Here is an 18796-nt window from a genome sequence, read left to right on the forward strand (position 1 = left end):
GGAAGCAGCAGGGCCTAGGGGCAAGAGCCCGGGCTTGGAGTCAGAGGTCGTGGGTTCTAATTCCGACCCCGCCACTTGTCAGCTGTGTGACCTTGGGGAAGTCACTTCACTTCTCCGGGCCTCAGTTCCCCCATCTGTAAATTGGGGATAAGAGTGTGAGCCCAGGAGGGACGGGGACTGTGTCCGGCCTGAGTAGCTTGTATCCACCCCGATGCTTAGGACAGTATCTGGCACATAGTAAGCGCTTAAGAAATACCGGTATTACTATTATTATCACCGATGGATTGAGCGGGAAGGTGAATTCACAGGCTCCCTCGGCCGTCCCAAGCTCGACAGCACCCGCCCTGGCTCTTCCCTTTCTAGAAGGCTCTCTAGAAGGCTTGTCAGGTCGAACATCCCGCAGAAATCGGCGCAATCCGTTCCCGGGAACATTCCGAGAACAAAAGCCTCCAACAGGTTCACCTGTCAGACAGCCACTTTCAACTGACTGTCCTTTCTTTGGCTTGTCACATTGATCTATGACCGAACTGGTAATGTATGAAGGGAGGAGGGCGTGTGAGAGGAGCCTGGGAGAGAATGGAAGGGGAGGAAGGGGGAAAGGCGGGCGGGCGTAAGAGAGGGTGTGTGGGGGGGGGATTGTGTCGGGGAACTCAGGGTGTGTGGGAGAGGTGGGCGGCCTGTGAAAGCGAAAGGGAATGAGGGTTTGGGAGAGGAGTGCGAGAGCTGGGAATGAAAGGAAAGCGTGGGGGAGAGGGAGTGAAGAGTGCCAGAGGGAGGCTGAGAGAAAGAGGGAGAGACTGTAAGTTCCTTGAGGGCAGGGGTCATCCGTTCATCCAACCCTATGGATTGAGCGCTTACCGCGTGCAGAGCCCCGTACGAAGCGCTTGGGAGAGGGCAGTACACCAGTAAACAGACCCGTTCCCTGCCCGCACCGAGCTTGCAGTCTAGAGGGACTACCCGCTCTGCGCTTTCCCAAGCGCTCAGTACAGGGTAAGCGCTCAATAAATACCAGGGATCGATCGAGAGAGCGGAAAGAGGGAGGGTGAGAGGAGAGACTGTGTGTGAGCGGAAGGGGGGGGGTGGAGATGCTTGTCTGCTGGGTGACCTTGGGCAAGTCACTTCACTTCTCTGTGCCTCAGTTACCACGTCTGTAATAGTGAACAGGGCTCAGCGCTGAGAACAGTGCTCAACGAAAGCACATAAGAAATACCATCAGTATTACTGTTATTAAAATGGAGATTAAGACTGTGATCCCCGGGTGGGACATGGACTGTGTCCAACCTGATTATCTTGTATCTACCCCAGAGTTTAGTTCGGTGCCTGGCACATAGTAAGCACTTAACAAATACCATTAAGCGCTTAGTACAGCACTTTGCACACAGTAAGGGCTCAATAAATACTAATGAATGAATATCCATAATTTCTTTATTATATGCATAATATCCATTACATCCATAATTCATTTTTTGTTTATATTCATGTCTGTCTCCCCCTCTAAACTGTAAGCTCATTGTGGGCAGGGAACGTTTCGAATAACTCTGTTAGATTGTACTCTCCCAAGCCCGTCTTACAGTGCTCAGTAAGTACCACTGATTGATTATTGATCGACCATAACGACGGAGGAGAGTATGTGAGAGAGGAGAGGGTGTGTGAGAGACGAGAATGTGTGTGAGAAAGAGAGGAGAGGGCGTGGGTGAGAGAGGAGCTGGAGAGAGAGGATGAGGGTGGGTGAGAAAAAAATGTGGGTGAGAGAGAGAGAGGAGAGAGGATGGGTGAGAGCAGAGGCGAGGATGAGAAAGATGGCGTAGCAGATAGAGCCCGGGCCTGAGCGTCAGAAGGTCATGGGTTCTAATCCCAGCCCTGCCACTTGTCTGCTGTGTGACCTTAGGCAAGTCACTTCACTTCTCTGGGCCTCAGTTACCTCTTCTGTAAAATGAGGTTTAAGACTGGGAGCCCTATGCAGGACAGGGACTAGGCCCAACCGGATTTACTTGTATCCACCCCAGTACTTAGTAATAATAATAACGATGGTATTTGTTAAGCGCTTACTATGTGCCAAGCACTGTTCTAAGCACTGGGGGAGGTTCAAGGTAATCAGGTTGTCCCCCGTGGGGCTCCCAGTTTCATCCCCATTTCACAGATGAGGGAGCCGAGGCCCAGAGAAGTGAAGTGACTTCCCCAAGGTCACCCAGCAGACAAGTGGCGGAGCTGGGATTAGAATCCTCGGCCTCTGACTCCCAAGCCCGGGCTCTTTCCACTAAGCCACACTGCTTCTTAGTACAGGGCCTGGCACTTAGTAAAGCACTTAACAAATGATCATAATGGTTATTATGAGGGTGGGAGGGAAGAAAATGTAGGAGAGAGAGGAGAAGGGATGGGTGAGAGCAGAGGAGAGGATGAGAGGATGAGGGTGGGGGAGAAGAAAATGTGGGGGAGAGAAAGAGGAGAGGGGATGGTGAGAGCAGAGGGAAGGGTGAGAGAGGATGAGGGTGGGTGAGAAGAAAATGTGGGTGAGAGAAAGAGTGGAGAGAGGATGGGTGAGAGCAGAGGGGAAGGTGAGAGAGGATGAGGGTGGGTGAGAAGAAAATGTGGGTGCGAGAAAGAGAGGAGAGAGGATGGGTGAGAGCAGAGGAGAGGATGAGAGAGGATGAGGGTGGGTGAGAAGAAAATGAGAGTGAGAGAAAGAGAGGAGAGGATGGGTGCGAGCAGAGGATGAGGGTGGGTGAGAGGAGAGGGGATGGGTGAGAGAGGAGAGAAGAGGATGAGGGTGGGTGAGAGAGGAAAGGGGATGGGTGAGAGCAGAGGGGAGGGTGAGAGAGGATGAGGGTGGGTGAGAAGAAAATGTGGGTGAGAGAAAGAGAGGAAGGGTGAGAGAGAATGAGGGTGTGTGTGAGAGAGAGAGGAGAGAGGTTGGGTGGAAATGCCAATTTGCCTTCCAGTCAAGGTGTGGCCCCTTTTTCTTTTCATGTCTCTTGCATTCCATGAGGCCCCAGTTCACAGTCATGTGACCGTGGGAGTCCCAGAATTCCCCTGAGCTGGACGCTTCTGTCTTGGAGTTGCTCTGTGTACTTTTGCACTCTCTCACACAGATAAGGCTGCTGTGTTTACTCTTCTTTAAGAAAAGGGAGAAGGAAGAAAAAAAAAAGAGGGCCTCCTTAAAGAAGCCTTTCCCCCTTCCCCCCCAAAAAAACCCCCTCTTCTGTTCGACAGTGACAAGAAGATGACCTTTCCACAGAAACTTTTTGTTTTCCCTTAAGATTGTTTGTCTAGTTGGCACCCCCTGCTTCTCAGCTTCCAGTGGCCTTTTCAAACAGGCTACAACAGGGAGGGCAGGCATCTTCAAAAGACTTTCCAAAGAATGCCATCAGAGGAGGGGGAAAAAAAAAAAGTTTTACAAGCTCCCATTGAAAAATTGTTACTTTGAAGTGATGTTGCGTTTTTCCACCCTTTGAAGCCCACAATTAAAAGGGGCCAGTCTAAAGAGAATGGCAAACCGTTTGTGAATATCTACTGTCTGTCTGTCTGTCTGTCTGGAGAGAGAGACAGAGAGAGAGAGGGACAGAAAGAATGAATGAATATCGTCCTTGCGGGGAAATTCATTCAATTTATTTGTCCGATCGTATTTATTGAGCGCTTACTGTGTGCAAAGCACTCTACTAAGGACTTGGGAGAGGACAGTAGAACATCAGACGCATTCCCTGCCCACAACGAACTCACAGTCTAGAGGGGAAATGATCTGGAAGATGATGATGATCTTTGTGATATTTATTAAGCCCTTACTTCAGGGTGAAACCTCCGCTGCATGCTGAGTCAGATTCAATCAGTTTTCTTGTTTGTTTTTCATGGTATTTGTTAAGTGCTTACTTTGTGCAGGCACTGTACTAAGCACTGGGGTAGATACAAGCTATTCAGGTTGGACACACATCACAGTCTTTATTCCCATTCTACAGATGAGGGAACCGAGGTACGGAGAAGTGAAGTGACTTGCCCAAGGTCACCCGGCCGACAAGTGGCGGAGCCGGGATTAGGACCTTGATCTCCTGGCTCCCATCCCAGTGCTCCTGGGAGGCTCTTGGAGGAGCACTTTGTAGCCTCACCCCCTGTGTCCTGGATGGAGAAGGAAGACCACCAGGATGGGGTGGTTCAATGGGCGGGGGGAAAGCAGAGAAATATCTTCACGGGGAAACAATAATAATAATAATATAATGATGTTTGTTAAGCGTTTACTATGTGCCAGACACGGTACTAAGCACTAGGGTAGATACAAGATAATCACAAGATAATAATTAAGCTCACAGTCTTAATCCACATTTTCCAAACTAATCTAGAGAAGCAGTGCAGCCTAATGGAAGGAGCCTGGGCCTGGGAGTCAAGCAGCATGGCTTAGTGGCAAGAGCAGCGGCTTGGGAGTCAGAGGTTGTGGGTTCTAATCCCGGCTCCGCCACTTGTCAGCTGTGTGACTTTGGGCAAGTCACTCCTCTTCTCTGTGCCTCAGTTACCTCATCTGTAAAATGGGGATGAAGACTGTCAGCCCCACGTGGGATAACCTGATTACCTTGTATCTACCCCATTGCTTATAATAGTGCTTGGCACAGCGTAAGTGCTTAACAAATACCATCATTATTATTTAATTATTCATCCATTTGTCCATTCGGGTTCCCCAGTGATGGAACAAATACCATAATAATAATAATTATTATTGTTAATAATAAACTTTTGTACAGTGCTCTGCACACAGTAGGGTGTAATCTCCTGGAGGACAGGGTTTGTATCTACCAATTCTATTGTAACCTCCCAAGCGTTTAGTACAGCGGTCTGCAGACAGTAAAGAGCTTTTTTACAGTGCTCTGCACACAGTTGTCTGAAATCTCCTAGAGGCCAGGGATAACATCTCTTAATGTCCGTCTCCCCAGCTCTAGACTGTAAGCCCGCTGTGGGCAGGGATTGTCTCTCTTTATCCTGAATTTTACTTTCCACGCGCTTAGTACAGTGCTCTGCACACAGTAAGCGTTCAATAAATACGATTGAATGAATGAATGGATGGATCTGAAAGTCCAGCACATAGGAATTGCTTAACGAGTACCGTTAAAAAATAAAACTCGAGTCCGTCTATCCATCAGGGCTCCGCAGGGAGAGGTCTGAAAGTTCAGTCCGGGGATGGCCTCGAGGTTAGAACAGTGGATCCTGGGTTCCAGTCTGTCCTCTGGCCCCGGAAGGCGGGTCGGGTTTGGACAAGTCACTCAACCTATATATTTCCAGCCTCCCGAATTCCTTACAGGTGATCGCCCCATTCTTTTGCATATGACTCAGTTTCCCACAGGTTACGCAGAGACCGGGCCCTCGGCTCTGCTTACCAACTTCCCTCTCTGGGGGAGTTCTTTCACTCCCAAGCTCTCAGTCGCCACCTCCTTAAACCCATGGACTCTCAGATCTTTATCTTCTACCCAGAGATGAGGCAATCGCCTCTCTCCCCTATTACTTCCTGCCTCTGGGATATCTGCCTCTGGGATATCTGCGATATCTCCACCTTAAAACTGAACGGGGTGAAAACCGAGCTAATCAACTTGACCATCCACCACGATTTTCCCATCCCCGGGAAGACCGTCAGCTCTTCCTGTCGACTCTAAGCTCCTAGTGGGCAGGGATCAGGTCTACCGACTATTGTAGTCTCCCAGGCGCTTAGTACAGGACTCTGCGCACAGTAGACTGTAAGCTCCTTGCGGGAGGGGTTCGTGTTACCGATTCTGTTATAGTATGCTCTCCCAGGCGCTTAGAACAGTGCTCTGCACGCAGTACATTGTAAGATCCTTGTGGGCGGGGCTTGTGTCTACCAGTTCTGCTGTAGCGTACTCCCCCAAGCGCTTAGTACAGTGTTCTGTAAGGTCCTTGTGGGCAGGGATCATGTCTGTCAACTCTGTTGTAATAATAATAATGTTGGTATTTGTTAAGCGCTTACTATGTGCAGAGCACTGTTCTAAGCCCTGGGGTAGATACAGGGTCATCGGGTTGTCACACATGAGGCTCACAGTTAATCCCCATTTTACAGATGAGGTAACTGAGGCACAGAGAAGTGAAGTGACTTGCCCACAGTCACACAGCTGACAAGTGGCAGAGCCGGGATTCGAACTCATGACCTCTGACTCCCAAGCCCGGGCTCTTTCCGCTGAGCCACGCTGCTACTTTCCCAAGCTCAAAGGGCTCTACTGGCAAACAGTAAGCCCTCCAAAAATATCATTAATTGATTCACTGATTGATAACACCCCATCCTTCTCCCAGAATCTTAATGGACTTGGATTACTAAAACTCTGAGCCCCATGTGGGGAAGGGATTGTGGGGATTGTACGGATTGTGGTGCTTAGTACAGTGCTCTGCGATGGAATGAATGGTGTCCAACTCATTTAACCTTTAGACGTAAACTCCTTGTAGGCAGGGAATGTTTCCCAACTGAAGCAGCGCGGGTTAGTGGATAGAGCACGGACCAGGGAGTCAGGAGGACCTGGGTTCTAATCCCAGCTCTGCCACATGTCTGCTGTGTGACCTTGGGCAAATCACTTCACTTCTCTGGGCCTCAGTTCTGGGTAGCCCACAGAAATCGTGGTTTCTCAAAAATCACGCTGTTAGAAACAGAGTGGCCTAAGGGATAGAGCCCGGGCCTGGGAGTCAGAAAGACCTGGCTCTGATCCTGGCTCCGCCCCATGTCTGCTGTGTGACCTTAGATCAGTCACTTCACTTCTCCGGGCCTCAGTTCCCTCATCTGGAAAATGGGGATGAAGGCTGGGAGCCCCACATGGGACAGAGACTGAGTCCAACCCAATTTGCTCATATTCATCCCAGCACTTAGTACAGTGCCTGGCACACAGTAAGCGCTGAACAAATTCCATGACAGTGATGACTATTATTATTTCCTGGCCCAATTAGTACCATAATTATCATCGAAAACCCAATCCTCACAACTGGCTATTTTTGATGCCTGACCCATGCTATCGATGCCTGTCTACTTGTTTTGTGTTGTCGACAATCTCCCTGCTTCTAGACTCTGAGCCCGTTGTTGAGTAGGGATTGTCTCTCTCCATTGCTGAATTGTACTTTCCAAGCGCTTAGTACAGGGCTCTGCACACAGTAAGCGCTCAATCAATACGACCGAATGAAAATACGACTGAATGAACTGGCGTCTCCCGTCTTCCCAGGCTGCCCGGCGGAAACCACGGGAAAAGAGGATCGGGGCCCGGCCACGACGGAAGCCCCGGCCGACCGGCCTCCGAGCGACGGCGGCCACCGCAGCTGCCCCTGGTTGGAGGAGTCGGACCTGAACACCGAGTCGCTGACCCTTAGCAACGGGACGTCCCTGCAGGCCTGGGCCATCCCCGAGGAACTTCTCCACCGGGAAGACTTGACACACTTCTACTGCTGCACGCGGTGTGGCAAGGTCTTCTGGGACGGCTCTCACTTCGGCCGGCTGGTCTCCCAGTTCCGGGAGATCTTGTGAGGGAGGGGACGAGCAGAGGGTCGCTGGCGGTTGAGTCGAGGGGGCTCGGGTTGGCGGGCGTCCGTCTGCGGGGAGAGGAGGGCGTCGGTCGAAGCGCACGGGACCTCCGGGAGAGGGATAAGAGAGCCGCCCCTCTGTCCCTCTAGTTGTTGCCCCGGGAGAAGCCGGAGAGGGAAATTCGGTTTGGTTTCGGGTTTACACGTTGGACTTGAGGATGGGGGCAAGTGTTGGATTCACGGGGCGGGTGTTGATGCTGTTTTTCATAAGCCGTTCATTAAAATGGACACCTGGAAACTCTGAAAATGTTACGTTGGGACCTCATTCATTCAATCATACTTACTGAGCGCCTGCTATGTGTAAAGCACTATACTAAGCCCTTGGGAGAGTATGATAGAACAATAAAAACATTTCCCACCTGCCTGGGCTGATTCAGGACTGAGGTGGGCAATGGGCAGCACCTGGGTGTTCAGCGTGGGGACCCAATCGAATAACTTCCTTGTTCAGGGCGGCAACCCAATCCAACTCCCACGTTCGTGGCGACCCGGTCAACTCCCCGGTTCAACGCAACGACCCAATCGAACGATTTCCACGTTCGGTGGGGCAGCCCAGTCAAACAGCTCTCATGTTCAGTATGGCGATCCAATCAAACAGCTCCCACATTCAATATGGCGACCCAACCGAACAAAGCGACCACCCAATCAAACAACTCCCCTTTCCAGTGCGGCGGACCCAATGGGACGAATCCCATGAGGAGTCTGGCCGCCCAAACAGCTCCCACAAAGCGGGTGCTCCATTTCCAAAACCACCAACCTGTCTCCCCGCTTCCTTGATCCAAGCTCGAGCAACCAGCAGAGCGGTCAAACCCCGGCCCTTTCTGAGAGACCAGGCCAGAAAGTCGAACTCTTCTCCCTCCTTCTCCAGCCTGTCCCCTCCGAGGAATTGTTCGGTTCAGAGTGGACTGGAATGACCCAAAATTTTCTTGCTCAGCTTGATTCTTGAGGGTCCATGGTCCTGCCAGAACAGACTATTCAATCAGTCAATCGGTCAATCAATCAATGGTATTTATTGAGTGGTTACTCTGTGAAGAGCACTGTATTCAGAGCTTGTCACTTAGTAGTCACTTCACTTCTCTTAGCCTCAGTGATCATTAATTATTATTCTCCCTGGGTCCCCTCATCTGGAAAATGGGGATTAAGACCGTGAGCCTCTGTGGGATATGGACTGGGTCCTAATTGATTGGCTTGTAGCTACCTCAGCGTTTAGAACAGTGCCTGGCACATAGTAAACCCTTAACAAATGCCATAAAAACAAAAATACAACCCTGTCCGTAAGATTCAGAAAGACCCGCTGTTGGCGTCAGGATAGCCGGATTCTAGTCCCAGATTTGAGCCTGGTTTTACTTGTAGCTGGTTGACGTGAGCAAATATCACGTCAAAGGTGCCCCTCCCACCCCCACCCGCTTACACAGCCATAATAATAATAATAATCGTCGTATTCGTTAAACGCTTACTGTGTGCCAAGCACTGGAGTAAATTCTGGGGTGGATACAAGTAAATCAGGTTGGACGTGGTCCCTGTCCCACGTGGGGCTCACAGTCCCTATCCCCATTTTACGGAGGAGGTAAAGGAGGCCTAGAGAAATGAAATTATTTGCCCAAGGTCATACAGCAGGGAAGTGAAGCACTGTGACCAAATGGAAAGAACCCAGGCCTGGGATTCAGAGGACCCGGGTTCTAAACCCGGCTTGCTGTGTGACCTTGGGCAAGTCACTTCTCTGGGCCTCGGTCTCCTCGACTGTACAATGAGGATGGATTGCCTGTTCTCCCTCCTACTATAGACTGTGAGCCCCATGCAGGCAGGGACCGTGTCTGACCTAACTTGTACCTTCCCCAGCGCTTAGCACAGTGCTTGACACATAGTAAGCACTTAACAAAGACCATTTAAAAAAAAAAAGGCAACATGGCCTAGTGGAAGGAGCATTGACCAAGGTGCCAGAGGACCTGAATTCTAATCCAAGCTCCACCATTTACCTGCTGTGAGATGTTGGGCAAGTCACTTAACTTCTCTGTGCCTCGGTTCCCTCATCTGCAAAAATGAGGATTCAGTAGTTGTTCTCCTTCGTAATTAGATTGTGAGCCCCATGTAGGACAGGATTACTATCTACAGAGCTTCAATTAATCAATCAATCCTATATATTGAGCGCTTACAGTGTGTAGAGCACTGTAAGCTCGTTCAGGGCAGGGAACATGTCTGCTAATTCTATTGTACTCTCCCAGCACTTAGTACAGTGCTCTGCACATAGTAAGCGCTCAATAAATACGATTGATATTCTAAGTACTTGGGAGAGCCCAATATAATAGATTTGGTAGACAGGTTCTCTGCCTATAACAAACTTAACAGTGCTTTTTTGCGTTAGTTTTTTTTTTATGGCATTTGTTAAGCGCTTACTATGTGTCACATGCTGTTCTAACCGCTGGGGTAGATATAAGTTTAATTAGACTGGACAGAGTCCTTATCCCACATGGAGCTCGCAGTTTTAATCTCCATTTTACAGATGAGGTAACTGAGGCCCAGAGAAGTTATGTGACTTGCCCCAAGTCACCCAGCAGACAAGCGGCGGAGCCGGAATTGGAACCCAGATCCTTCTAACGCCCAGATCCGGGCTCTATCCATGAGGCCACACTCCCTCTCTTAAGCAGCTTGTCGTAGAGTAAGTTCTTGACATATAGTAAGCGATTAACAAATATCATAACTATCGAGCACTTGTCGTGTGCATTGTGTGGTAAAGTACAATATAATGAAATCGGGCGACGTGATCCCTGCCGATAAGGAACTCCCAATCTAGAGAAGCGGCGTGGCCTAGTGGATAGAGCCCGAGTCTGGGAGTCAGAAGGTCATGGGTTCTAATCTCGGCTCTGCCACTTGTCTGCTGTGAGACCCTGGGCCAGTCACTTCGCTTCTCCGTGGGCCTCAGTTACCTCATCTGTAAAATGGAGATTGAGACCATGAGCCCCACATGGGACAGGGACTGTGTCTAACCCGATTTGCTTATATCCAACCCAGCTCTTAGAACAGTGCTTGGCACATAATAAATGCTCAATACCATCGTTATTATTATTTATTATTACTTCAGGGAACTCAGTGAACAGACCCTGAATCCCCATTTGGGGTGGGAAGGTGAAGTGGGGGTGGAGGGTTGGTCCAAGGCAGTGCCTGAAACCTGGAATTACCCAGATGGATCATGACATTTCAGATCATCTCATCAGGGTCCTTTCCTGAGAAAACCTGAGGGTGGCTTTCAATTCATTTTTTTGAAAGGAGGATGTGGGCTGGGGAATTCCTGGGACTGGAGGGGCTGAATCAAAGGGGGTGGTGGAGCAGGCCGGCGTAGCGGGTGCGAGACAGAGGACCTCGGATGGACTAATAAGACTTGGAAGTTCTCTCTGTGATCCCCCAGAGACGCCATTTTCCGACCTTGGCTCCCTAGTGGAAAGAGCCTGGGCTCGGGAGTCAGCGGTCGTGGGTTCTAATCCCGGCTCCGCCACTTGTCAGCTATGTGACTTTGGGCAAGTCACTTCACTTCCATGTGCCTCAGTGACCTCATCTGTAAAATGGAGAGTAAGACTGAGTCCCACTTGGGACAATCTGATCACCTTGAATCCCCCCCAGTGCTTAGAACAGTGCTTGACAGATAGTGAATACTTAACAAATACCATTATTATTAGTATTATTATTATAGAACGACCTGGGTTCTAATACCAGCCCCGCCACGGGTCCTCTGGGTGCTCGGTCAAGTCACTTCACTTCTCTGGGCCTCGGAGACCTCATCTGGAAAATGGGGATTAAGACTGTGAGTCCTCTGGGGGACAGAGACTGTGTCCAACCTGATTAGATTGTATCTGCCCCAACGCTTAGGTCAGTGCTTGACAAATAGTAAACACTTAACACATACCATTATTATTATTATTATTATTATGACTAATTTGACTAAACATCCAAGCCCTGAGGCCCTGCCTGGAAGGTCCCAGGTGTTCACCGTCCCCGGCAGTCCGGTAAGGAGCGAAGGCTTGTGGGGGGACCGTAAATATTTTGGCCTCGTTCTATGACTCATCTCCAAACAAAAGAGGCCCAGCAACCTGTATTTATATCATTAGTCTTGGTTATTTATCCTTTCTCGTCCGAAATCTCGACCGGTGATTGATAAAACTGACCTTTCAGGAGCATCCCGTGATTTCCTTTTTTTTTTTTCCATGAAACTCTCTGGCGTCGGTTGAGAATTGGGAGAAGCGGACAACCCTGTTTACCTAAACGCTCCGCCAACTTCACGATCAAAGACCTCGAGACTTCCGAAGCCAACCGACCCGTGATCCCAAACTCCCTGAGAGCCGTCAGCGGGCACTGGCCGGTAGCTTGGCACCGGGGCATCCGACCGAACAAGTGGAGTCACTTCTGGCAGACTTGGGCTGGAATTTCAAAAGATGCTGCCTTCTTTTAGGGCGGACCTTTCTCCCTACCCAGAATTTCAGAGTGTTCCCGGGATCAGGCCCAGTCCAGGAATGTCTGAGTGACCTCTGCCTTGGGCACGCCCGGGAGGCCAGAAATTGGGGTGGGGGAGAGGGGAACTCCATGCTTCCCTCTTAGGGCTACTGTAAAGGCCAGGGAGCTTCCATGCCAGGCTAGAGGGCATTTTCAGTGTGGACTTAATGACCCGTGAGGGCAGACAGCTCCCATTTTGGAGCCAGTCTTCCGCTCTGTGCTTTGAGGGGACCCTGGCTACAATCATGGCCTCTTGCTTCACTGGGCCTGTAATTGCTCCTCTCTTCCGTCTTGTGGCCGCACGCTTCAACCTCTGCAGTCCCAGCTTTGGCCCCTCCCCTTCACCCCCTGCACCAAAAAGACTGAAAACCCTCGGGGGGAACGTGGGGAGGAGAATTGAACACGGGCCCTCAGTGGCCCTGAGCAGGCGAGCTCAGAAAGAGCAGAAAGATTAGAGTCCCCGGTTCTAATCCCGGCTTCCCCACGTGTCTGCTGTATGACCTTGGGCCAGTCACTTCACTCCTCTAGGCCTCCTCTACCTCATCTGTAAAGTGAGGATTAAGACTGTGAGCCCCACGTGGGATATCATAACCTAGTGGATAGAGCACGGCCTGGGAGTCAGAGGGACCCGGGTTCTAATTCCCGCTCCACCACTTGTCAGCTCTGTGGCCTTGGGCAAGTTCACAGCTTCTCAGTGTCTCAGTTACCTCATCTGTAAAGTGGGGATTAAGAACGTGAGCCCCATGGGGGACATGGACTGCGTCCAACCTGATTAGCTTATATGTACCCCAGCGTCTAGTACAGTGCTTGGCACATAGAAAGCGTTAGTACAGTGCTCTGCACTCAGTAAGCACTCAATAAATACGATTGATTGAGTGAATGAATGCCATAAAAAACAAAAACGAGAAAAATGGATGTGTCCAACCTGATTAGCTCATATCTACCCCAGCGCTTAGGACAGTGCCTGGCACAGAGGAAGCTCTTAACAAATACCATAAAAAGAAAAAATGAAAGAACCAAGCAACATCAGTTTTGACTGGGGCACTTGTGTCCCCAAGGATGATGAGATCACATCCTGAGAGCAGGTTGGCCGACGGGGCTGTCCCATTCTGCGGGGATCCTCGGGGAGGGAATTGTCCTTTTGGTTTTTCCATCAAACGGGAAGGCTGTGTCTGTCTCATCCCTTCTCCGTGCCCTTCCTGGGGGCGCGGGGAGGGAGGGGGACGTGAGAGAAAGCAGGAGGATGAGAAGGGGACATGGAAAAGGGAAAGGGAGGGGGGGAAGTCTTCCCCTTATAACGACCTGGTCAAACCAAGCTGAGTTCCCCTAATCCATCAATCAGTGGTATTTAGGGAACGCTTACTTTGTGCAGAGCGCTGTACTTAGCACTTGGGAGAAGCCAATAGAACAGAGTTGGCAGGCATGTTCCTTGCCCACAAGGAGCTTGGACAAGCACATCCTGTCTTTTGATGCCTCAGTTTCCTCTCATCCCTGCCCGACCCCTCCAGATTGGAAGCTCTTCTATTGCTCTCTGTGGGCAGGGAATGTGTCTGTTTATTGTTATATTGTTGTCTTATTTTTATATCCCTCATTTTCCCTACTCCCTCTCCTTGCCGCATCGCGTTTGCACTTGGATTTGCTCCCTTTCTTCACCCTTCCTTCAATCCCACAGCACCTGAATATCCATCGGTTTTTTTCGTGTCCTCTCGACTGTAAGATCCTTGCGGGCAGGGAAAACGTGTCTGCCAACTCTGTTTTATATTGTACTCTCCCTACTCTGTTTTATTGTACTCCCCCAGTGCTTAGTACAGTACTCTGACACAGTAAGCGCTCATTAAGTACCGCTGATTCATCTCCCAAGCGCTAAGTACAGTGTTCTGCCCACTTCAAGTGCTCAATAAATACAATTGATTGATTGTTTGATTGACTGGGACATGGGTTCTAACTCAGCAGTCCTCCTGAAGCGCTGCTTCCACCTGAAGGTTTAGTCCTAAGAGGCTTTCCACTATTAAGGGCTGTTCTCCCTCCTACTTAGTCGGGCCTGAGAGATCTGGGTCGAAATCCTGACTCCTCCACTTGTCTGCTTTGTGACCTTGAGCAAGTCACTTTGCTTCTCTGGGCCTCAGTTCCCTCATCTGTAAAATGGGAATTAAGACTGTGAGCCCTACGTGGGACAGGGACTGTGTCCAACCCCATTATTTTGCATCCAGCCCAGCCCTAGAACAGTATTTAGCACCTAGTAAGTGCTTAACAAGTACCATAATTGTTATCCACCCCAGTGCTAAGAAAAATGCCAGGCACATAGTAAGCACTTAACAAATACTATTATTATTTTATTATTAATCTGTGAGCCCCGTGCAGGACAGGCACTATGTCTGACAATTCATTTGTAACTACCCCAGCGCTTAGAACAGTGTTTGACAGTAATAAGCACTTAACAAATGCCATTTTTTTTTAAAAAAAGGCACAAATGGAACCCTCCTGGCTCCCCTCTAAGGAGAGTCACCTGAATTCTGGTCTTCCATTTGTTCTGAAACCCCACCTTGCTCTTTTTTTTGCCTGTCCTCCTGGCGGCTTTTAAGATGTAATTACCGGGCTGAGATAATCTCTAATAATAAATGGGAATTCAAAGCCAAGATCCATGGAGCCTGGCCTTGATCATCATCAAGGAAGTAATAAATTGTCCCCATTTGAATAAAGGGTAAACATCAAAGAGCATTAAATTCAGCTTTTTAATCAGTCTAATGCATTGTTTTTCAATTTGGCGGCTTGGTTTTTGATTGCACTGGCCATTGTAAAGTTTAACATTTACTAGCACTGAAAAGAGCTGCCCTTCAGTCTTTAGGAAACTGCTGCTGTTTGACGTTTTCATAAACCAGGGGAACAGAAAGTACTAGATTGGCAGCATTTATTTTTTTTCAAGAGAGTGGAGAAGCAATGTGGTCTAGTGGAAAGAATACGGGCCCGTGAGTTAGAAGGAGCTGGGTTCTAATCCTGCCTCCGCCACATATCTGGTATGTAAAGTTAGGCAAGTCACTTCACTTCTCTGGTCTCAGTTCCCACGTCTATAAAATGGGGATTAAGACTGTGAGCCCCAAGTGGGACAGGGACTGTGTCCAACCTGCTTAACTTGTATCTACTCCAGCGCCTGGCACAGAGTAAGAGCTTAACAAATTTCCTTAAAAGAAAAGAAAAGACCTCTCCAGGCCTCGTGTTCATGTGAACCTGGATCTTGATCCCTGAAGAATCCTTCTTTACAGCTCAAGATTATAGGCAAGCTGATTGCACCGTTTTTTTCTTCTCAGTTTACAGTTCTTCCCGATCTCAGATTGCTGGAACAAGATTTCAGTTTCCTTCAGAAGGATCGGGTTAAAATTTACAGTAGAGGAGTTCTTCGAAACCCCTCTCCTCCTTTCTGTTGTGGGGCTCTCCCCACACCTTCCCTTTGCCCATAAATCTCCCCAAAGCCTGGGCCTTCGACCCCCTCGCCAAGTAACATTTGAGGGTGACCCGGGGCTGCTTGAGGATAGGGCAGAATATTCCCATGTGGCCAAGACCTGCCAACCTGAAAGAACTGTAATCCCTTACGATTTCCGTCCTTTTCTGTATCTCTCGCGTATCCTGCTGGCTCCGGGACGAGGTGCTTGGCAGTCACACTGCCTTCAGTTTACAAACGAATGTATCCAAGCTATTCCTCATCCCCTAGGAATGTGTCTCCCCACACATCCCTTTCCGCACTAGCTTCCTTCCTGGTGTAATCTGGGTCGGAAGCTCTGCTGCGCGTTTGGCTGGGCCCTCTGAAAAAAAAAAAATCCTCTTCACTCTCTGGTCTGTGGCTTTGTGGCTTTTGAACTGGAGTTGCCCTCTCCGGCCCGTCTCCAATGTCTTCCGCGCTCCCCTTTGGAAACGAGGAGATGATGCACCCAGATAATAATAATATAATAATAATGGTATTTATTAAGCTCTTACTATGTGCCAGGCACTGTACTAAGCGCTGGGGTGGATGTAAGCAACTCGGGTTGAACACAGTCCCTGTCCCATGAGGGGCTCACAGTCTCAATCCCCATTTTACAGATGGGGTAACTGAAGCCCAGAGAAGTGAAGTGACTTGTCCAAGATCACACAGTAGACAAGCGGCAGAGGCGGGATTAGAACCCATGACCTTCTGACTCCCAGGCTGGGGCTGTAGCCACTATGCCACGATGATGCTCCCAGATCAGGTGCAGGTGGCTTAAAGCTTCCACTTCCATGTGGCTTCTCACTTACTCTTTGGGTTCTCAAATATGGGGAGATTGTTGGGTGGGTGTGAGGGTGTTTATGATATTTACTAAGTGCATACTATGTGCCAGGCACTGTACTAAGCACTGAGGCAGATACAAGACTAAGCCCTCTTTTCCTTTTCTTCAGCTCCCTTCTGCATCACCCTGACTGGATCCCTTTAATAATAACAATTAATAATAATAATTGTGGTATTTGTTAAGCGCTTACTATGTGCACCATACTAAGTGCTGGGGGAGATACAACATAATCGGGTTAGACACGGTCCCTCTCCCTCAGAGGGTTCAGAGTCTTAATCCCCACTCTAAAGATGAGGGAACTGAGGTCCAAAGAATAATAATAATAATGATGGTTTTTGTTAAGCACTTACTATGTGCCAAGCACTGTTCTAAGCCCTGGGGTAGATGCAAGGTGATCAAGTTGTTCCACGTGGGGCTCACAGTCTTACTCCCCATTTTACAGATGAGGTAAATGAGGCACAGAGAAATTGAGTGACTTGCCCAAAGTCACACAGCTGACAAGTGATGGAGCCGGGATTAGAAGCCAAGACCTCTGACTCCCCAAACCGTGCTCTTTCTACTATGCCACGCTGCTTCTCAAGAAGTGAAGTGACTTGTCTAAGGTCACATATTATTATTATTGTTTTTATTATCATAAGATTACCCACTGCTAGGTCCCAGGGAGCGAGTTCCCCAGAAGAAGAACTCTATTCTTACCTGAGATTTGTTTTCAACAGATAGTATTTAATGAGTGCTCACTGTGTGTAAAGATCACTGTCCTGAGCGCCTGGGAGAGGACAATACCAGACTGTGAACTCCCTGGAGGCAGGGAACATGTCTACCAACCCTGTTAAACCCTACACTCCCAAGTGCTTAGCCTAGTGTTCTGCAAGCAGTAAGCGCTCAGTTAATACGATTGATTGATAGAGTTGGTATATGGGATTCCTGTCGGTGTTCTCTGATAAAGGGGATCTCTTTTATAACATCCAAAAAGAAGAAATCAAGTCATGCTGTGAACCCTGATGACAGATTGCCTTTCTAAAAATCTCCCTCCTGGACAGAGACTGTGAGAGAAAAACACAGTGACTGTCTTGGGCTGCTTGTCACCAGCTTCCCAGACTGAGCCCCCCTTTTCCTCTGCTCCCCCTTCCCTCCCCATCACCCCGACTGCCTCCCTCTGCTCTACCCTCTTCCCCTCCCCGCAGCTGTATATTTGTATATATTTATAATTGCATTTGTTTTTATGAATGATGTGTATGTATCTATAATTCTATTTATTTATAATGATACTACTGATGCCTGTTTACTGTTTTGATGTCTGTCTTCCCCCCCTTCTAGACTGTGAGCCCGATGTGGGCAGGGATTGTCTCTATTTGTTGCTGAATTGTACTTCCCAAGCACTTAATACAGTGCTCTGCACACGGTAAATGCTCGATAAATATGATCGAATGAATGAAAGCCTCCCTTTTCTTTCCTGCACAGATCTTACCTGGGACTGATTATGAGGGAGGGAGGGAGTCTCTAGGAGTCTCTGTTGCTGAACTGTACTTTCCAAACGCTTAGTACAGTGCTCTGCACACAATAAGCACTCAAATACGACTGAATGAGCGAATGAATGAAAGAGAGGAAAAAGAAGGGAGGGGAGAGAGAAGAGGAGGAGGGGAGGCAGGAGGAAGAGGGGAGAGAAGAGAAGGAGGGAGGGAGGGAAGGGAGAAAGGGAAGGAGAGAGGGAGGGAAGAGAAGGCGAGGAGGATGGGAAGGAGGGAGGGAAGAGAGGAGAGGAGGAAGAGGGGGGAGAGGGAGGGAGGGAAGAGGGTTGAGAGAGTAAAGGAGGAAGGAAGGAGGAAAGGAAGGAGGGGAGAGAGGAGGAAGATAGGGGAGAAGAGAAAAGAAAAATGGGAGGGGAAAGAGGAGAGGACAGAGGAAAGGAGGAGAGGGGGAGAGGAGGAAGAGAAGAGAGGAGGGAGGGAAGGGGGAGAGATAGGAGGGAGGGAATGAGGGAGGGGAAAAAGGAAGAGAGAGGAGGGAGGGGAGTGAGGAGGAAGAAAGGAGGAAGGGAGGGAGACAGGGAAGAAAGGAGGGAGGAAGGAGGGAGGAGAGAGAGAAGGAAGAGAAGGGAGAGGAGGGAGGGAAGATGAGAGGGGAGAGAGGAGGAAGAGAGAGGGAAGGAGGGAGAGAGGGAATGGGGAGAGAGAAGAGAAAGGAGGGAGAGGAGAGAGGACAAAGAGGGGGAGAGGAGGGAGGGAAGAGGGGAGGGGAGAGGGGAGTAGGGAAAGAAAGGGAAGGCAGGTGGGAGGGAGGAAAAAGAGTGGGGGGAAAGTGGGGAGGATTTGAGAGTGGAGCTGTATTCAGCCCCTTCTTCTCCAAACCAGAACGAGATCAATCAGTGGCTTTTACTGAGCGCGTACTATGTACAGAGCCCGGTACTAAGAGCTTGGGAGAGTGCAGTACAGGGGAATTAGCAAACACGTCCGGTGCCCATAACGAGCGTACAGTCT

General features: G+C 49.4%; 1 protein-coding gene across 3 annotated transcripts in view; it reads left to right on the forward strand.

Moving 5' to 3' along the window:
• Positions 1-7794, forward strand: part of EXD3 (exonuclease 3'-5' domain containing 3) — a 241239-nt gene extending 233445 nt beyond the window's left edge. For all 3 annotated transcript variants that reach the window (XM_029054293.2, XM_029054292.2, XM_029054295.2), the window contains one exon: positions 7188-7794. In XM_029054293.2, coding sequence (XP_028910126.1) covers positions 7188-7486 — 299 coding nt within the window. In that variant the 3' untranslated portion in view covers positions 7487-7794. The remainder of the gene's footprint in view (positions 1-7187) is intronic.
• Positions 7795-18796: the final 11002 nt, after the last annotated feature.

This window comes from Ornithorhynchus anatinus, chromosome X4, assembly GCF_004115215.2.
Source record: "Ornithorhynchus anatinus isolate Pmale09 chromosome X4, mOrnAna1.pri.v4, whole genome shotgun sequence".
In the NCBI taxonomy this organism is placed as follows: Eukaryota; Metazoa; Chordata; class Mammalia; order Monotremata; family Ornithorhynchidae; genus Ornithorhynchus; species Ornithorhynchus anatinus.